This window comes from Papaver somniferum, chromosome 3 (genome assembly GCF_003573695.1).
Source record: "Papaver somniferum cultivar HN1 chromosome 3, ASM357369v1, whole genome shotgun sequence".
Taxonomy (NCBI): domain Eukaryota; kingdom Viridiplantae; phylum Streptophyta; class Magnoliopsida; order Ranunculales; family Papaveraceae; genus Papaver; species Papaver somniferum.
In genome coordinates, this window is record NC_039360.1 from 146,203,804 (window position 1) to 146,209,401 (window position 5,598).

Consider the following 5,598-nt stretch of genomic DNA (forward strand, 5'->3'; position numbering starts at 1 on the left):
ACTTATTTTCGGTTAAAGGGTATAAATATAATATGAACGATTGGATTTTCATATTACATATCCATAACATAATTTTTGGCTGTAATTAGTAGGTTTAAGCTCGTACCATGTTTTCACGTAGCAGAAACGTTTCCACAAAGCCACAAATGTTGTATAGGGGTGATAAAAAATACCCAAATCCGCGGCTTTTACCCAAGCCAATCCGCATTTTGGCGGGTGGACATGCAATGGATTGGACGCGGGTGAATTTTTGAAATCAGTCATTTTCACGGGTGGAATATCACTCATCCATTAGACACCCAATCCTAAAAAAATATTAGTAATATACATATATGAAGGTTATTATAGAAAGTTAGTAAATAATATATATATAGTTTGCTATTGAAAATCATTGATGATATTCCAAATATCAATTACTCTTTTTATATTAATTACTTATGTTTTAATAACCTAAGTTTTAAAACTAAATTATATTACTCACGTTCAACATTTATCTATTTTCATCTATAATTTTTTGAATCCGCAAATGTATAAGCACCTAATCCGCTCACTTGTGGATGTCACATCCGATGAGTAATATAGATTGGACGTGGGTGAAGTTCTCAAATCCGCAATTCAGATGGATTGGACAAGGCTAATAACAAATTGCCATCCACCCATCTGCTGCTCACCCCTAGTTGTGCAAGACAAAAGAAAGGCCCACGAAAAAGAGCCCACAATAAAAAGTGGTCCAATAAAAAACCCGTATGCCAAACGCGGACAAGAAACGCTAGTCTTTCTTTTTTGTTCGTCTTTCTAATAATTTTCCCTCTCTAGGGTTTTAGGAAATACGGTAGCTTTCCTGGTATTGTAATTCATTTTTTAGTTATTCAGTTGATTCTTTCTTCTGAATCTAAAACCAGAGTGAGAGAGATTTCGTGATGTCCTTTCAGAAACCATACGCGAAGAAGAATCATCATTAAAAGAAAGGAAAAACAATGTCGTTTCCAGGATTCTCTACTCAACCTCAACAAAACCTTTTTCAACCCCAATCTCAACCTAATTCCTTTCAACAAACTAACCCCTTTCAACAAACCCAACATCAACAGCAACAGCAACAACCGCAACAGTTTCAATTTCAGCAGCAGCAACAACAGCAACAGCAACAGCAACAATTATATCTCCTAACAAACGATAAAACTCCAGCAACTTATAATACCAAATGGGCTGATCTTCATCCTGATTCTCAGAAAATCCTTCTCCAGATCGAGTAAGTTTCAAGGGTTTCTTTTCTCTCTTCTTAGTTTTTTTTTTCTTTTGAGAAAATTAGGGATTGATTTGCTTAAATCAGTTGGAAGCTAAGATTTATCTGTGAAAAGATCAAATCTTGGATGAATTTAGTGTTACTGACTTGCGAGAAGACTGATATTAGATGTTTAAGGTTTTAGGTTTGGATATCTAACGGAATTATGTTGAAATATAGAGAGAGAATATTGGAATTCAGGGATGAAAGCCAACGACTTGATCAATGTAGCCGTCTTTACGATTCCTCGGTCTCCAATGATGGATTCGAGCTCGATGCTAGTCATATTGTGCAGGTTTTAATCTTCTTGCAATTCTTGTACACCTATTTCTCAAGTATTATGGTGGTATTTATCTTAGTTGATGTTAATCAATGCTAGCCTAAGTTATCTGTTTCACTGTGTGTGAATAAATCAAAACATGCTTCGTTTAATCTTGTTTGGTAGTTCTTTAGTGAGTTTTCTGTTAAAAACGGCAAATTGATTACACAAAGCTAAAAGGCAGAAAGATTTGAATTTGAACTAGTTAAAGTGTAGAACTTAAATTCCTTTGCTCATAGTCTTAGTGATGCAGGGAGAAACCCATCACTTTGTGTTGAAACAAACTTTATGGAACGTCAAACATAACGTGACTGTGAATAAATAGTTATTTGTGTTTTCCCCCGATCATCTTAAAAGTGTTTGTCTTAAAGATAATGAACATCCCCTTAGGAAGGTCTTTAAACTCATGTTAATACTACCTCCGTTTCAAAAAGATAGGCTTGTTTCATGTTCAAATTACACATGAAACAAGCCTATCTTTTTGAAACGGAGGAAGTAACTGCTAATATCTACATTTCTTAGTTACTCGTAGTTTTGTTTTGTATTGCTATTGCCAATCCTCAACTCTGTCTTAATATTACAGGAACTTGGGGGAATCAGCACTGGCATGGAAAGAGAGAAAATTGTGCTGCAAGAACTGATGGTTGTCATAAAAGACATAATGAGAAACACAGAACTTGCAGTGCGTTCATTCATGATACTCCGCCCTAGGTTTATTCATCCAAAGGTGGGAGCTGCCGCAAATGTTAACGCCCAAGGTCAAGCTCAAGGAGCTCCAAGTGCGATTACTCCATCAGTATCTACCTCTAGTGTACCTGAATATGATTTCTACAGTGGGCTCCCAAGGAGACCATCACCTTTCATGCAGCAAACAGTAGCCAGATTAGAGAAATATCTTGGTGAGTGCCGCCAGTGTGTTGAAGAGTTAGAGCAACTGCTCCTCTCTGATTCTGAGAGATCTTCTGGTTCAGATTCATCATTGTTGCGGTCTTTACCAAAGGTTTTGTCCAATGTGCACGATTTCTTTGTTCATGTAGCTGCCAAGGTGAGAATTGCTAGTACTTCGTTCTTTGATTAATTAAGGATGCTTCTTATGCATCATATTTTGAGACTTGGCTTTGTGTAATAGTAGTTAATTTATTTATTTTTTATTCTGCTTGGCAGGTGGAGAGTCTTCATCAAGGCATTGAATCCATGAAGTCAGCTTATCTTGCTGACCAACGGCGACGAGGGGATAGTAATGATCCATTTCTTGAGGCAGATCGGAGGCAACTGGCCAAACAAGAAGCTGCTTCTAAGAGAGTTCATCCAACATTACATTTGCCCGCCGTTTCACAACCATCTACTCAGGTAGCAGGTTTGTTTGCTGGTTCAGCAGCACCGGCTATAAATGCACCACAACCATCATTAGGGACCACGCCAGCTTCTTCAGGGAGTGGGTTCTCTCTTTTCACATCCCCAGCTGCTGCTCCATCGGCCAACTTATTTTCTACCCCAGCATCTGCTCCAACGCCGTCCCTTTTCGGTTCACCTGCTGCTTCTCCTCAACCTCCAATTTTAGGGACACCGCAACAATCTTTGTTTGGTCCAACCCCAGCTCAATCTTTTGGTTCTACCCCTGCCACTGGGACTTCACCTTTCTCTTCTACTCCTTTCGCATCGGGTATGTGGTTTTCTTTTTTTTCTCAGGTCCCTAACAGTTTTGCTTACTTAAATTGTGTATAACTGAACTAAGCAAACTGTATTCTTTAGCTCCAGAAAATTAGTTTCATAATTTTATGCCATATGGCATTTAAGTTTTTTCATGCCATGTCACAAGTATATTTCATCTCCAACCTTTTTTAATGGGTTAGCTTAGCTGGTTAATACTTGCATTAAGTTTCTTTAATACGTACTATCATTAATGTTAGCCAAGCTGACTCATGAGTGCATAGTGGCCCACACAAACTACAGCCAAGGCACCAGAAGCAACTAATATATAGACATAGATAACTAAATTGGGATTTTAGCTACTCTGTTTATTTACTCAGATTCCTGGACTTCTTGTTATTGTCTCAACTGCAACTAGGTTATATATGTTTTCATCATGTGATCACTCTGCGCACACATATTTATTCTTATCACTTTGGTCTTCTCAGGTCAACCAGCAGGATCTGGGTCAAGCTTTGGGAATGCTTCTGTGAGTAGATTTGCTTAAACTTGATAGCTAACAAGTTAATTGTTTCGTGCTTTGTAATATATCTGCAGTAGAGGACCATTCTTCTTCATACACGTTTTTGCTGAATCCAACTGTTATAAGTTTATAACCTTCATGTTATAAATGGTATATTGGTGTGGCAGTGTTGTTTATATGAATTATGTCAAACGATAATGTTATTATCTGTTATGTTGTAACAACTGTACCGATTGTAACACCTGCACTGTGCTTGTCAAAAAATTTAGCAAAAAACGCTGATCTATTGTAGATGTATGATGTTCGGCCAAAATGGATAGAGATAGAGCAGGGTGACTCTTGAGATTGAATATAGTGGAAATTCTTTAATATGTTTCTTAGAGCTCATCAAAATGGTTAATGTGTTGTATGTTAGAAATTATGCAGTGGAGTGGGTTGTTTTTGCATGTTGTCTGAAATTGTTCTTATGTATTTCAATGGGTTTTCAATAGTCTGCAGTGTGTAAACACCTGCACCGTGCTTGTCAAAAAATTTAGCAAAAAAAGCTGATCTATTGTAGATGTATGATGTTCGGCCAAAATGGATAGAGATAGAGCAGGGTGACTCTTGAGATTGAAAATAGTGGATATTCTTTAATATGTTTGTTGAGCTCATCAAAATGGTTAATGTGTTGTATGTTAGAAATTATGCAGTGGGAGTGGGTTGCCACCATTGTTACTTCTGTTTTTGCATGCTGTCTGAAATTGTTCTTATGTATTTCAATGGGTTTTCACTAAACTGCAGTGTGTAAACCTGCGATCGCTAGCGGCAGGTTTATTTAGCTTTTTTTTTTAAAATTTTTTTTTAAAATTTATTTAGCTTTTTTTTTTAAAAATTTTTTTTCCCTGAGTCTTTGTTCTTGTGCAGAAGTCTCGGCCAAAATCCAGGACTGCAAGACGCTAGTTATACCTCAGAGACAAGACGCAGTTCCGTAAACCAATCTGCCTGCCATTTGTTTCTACCAATGACATGAGAGTTTCCAACCGCTCTAATAGCAGCTTCGTGCGGTGATCCTTTTTGTTGAACCTTCCCCTAGTAATGCGACCAACCACTCAATCCAAATCTTAAGCTCGGTCATTCCTTGCGATGATGTTGCATCTTGATTCTTGAGTTTGTTCTTATTTTTTGTATTTTGGATATATCATGTCAGTTCTCAGATATAAAGTTCCAAGCTCATGTAAACTGTAGATTATTAGGAAAAAGATCTCCGTTGAGAGAGAGTAGGTTTTCTCTCTTCTGGTTGTAGTTTTACTGTCTTTTTTTAAGATTAAGCCAATGTATAATTAACTTTAACGTTATGGTAAATGTTTGATGGTACATTTTATGAAGATCAACCTTGCTAAAGGGACTGAGTAGAAGGAGTTGGCAAAAGAAGTGCAACAATTAGGAAAGGAATACAGAGATCCTTGAATTTTAATGGGGCCTGAGGTGAGGTTACTGAATTACTCAGTGGGATTTTACTGCTTGCTCCTGCTGCCTGCATCATTTAACAATAACTTAACATAGAGATCCTTATTTTGACTTGGACTCTTAGGATTTTATATGTTGTTGAATAGGTAGCGTTGGTAGAGATGACTGGCGCTTCTTCTCCGCACTCTGTATATATAATAAGCCCAATGACCTTTTCTTGATTCCTTCTGGGTTTTCTGCTGAGCAGCAACCTTCTAACATACATAATGATCATGAGCATATCACACGACTATTAGGAGTAACTCAGGATGTCGCTGTAACCTGTAATCTTGCATCGGTAACTCTAAAGTTATCACTCTATAACCCAAATGTCTC

The 5,598-nt window shown here is 37.4% G+C and overlaps 1 protein-coding gene across 2 annotated transcripts; it reads left to right on the forward strand.

The window, feature by feature from the left end:
- Positions 1-777: 777 nt before the first annotated feature.
- Positions 778-5,157, forward strand: LOC113357631 (nuclear pore complex protein NUP58-like). 2 transcript variants are annotated; one of them, XM_026601069.1, is made up of 6 exons: positions 778-1,249; positions 1,463-1,577; positions 2,185-2,646; positions 2,766-3,264; positions 3,740-3,780; positions 4,681-5,157. In XM_026601069.1, exons 1-6 carry the CDS (start codon positions 978-980, stop codon positions 4,714-4,716), a joined length of 1,425 nt encoding a protein of 474 aa, XP_026456854.1. In that variant the 5' UTR covers positions 778-977; the 3' UTR covers positions 4,717-5,157. The 2 variants fall into 2 exon arrangements, with proteins under 2 accessions (XP_026456854.1, XP_026456855.1); XM_026601070.1 differs by having other exon boundaries at positions 4,684-5,157.
- Positions 5,158-5,598: the final 441 nt, after the last annotated feature.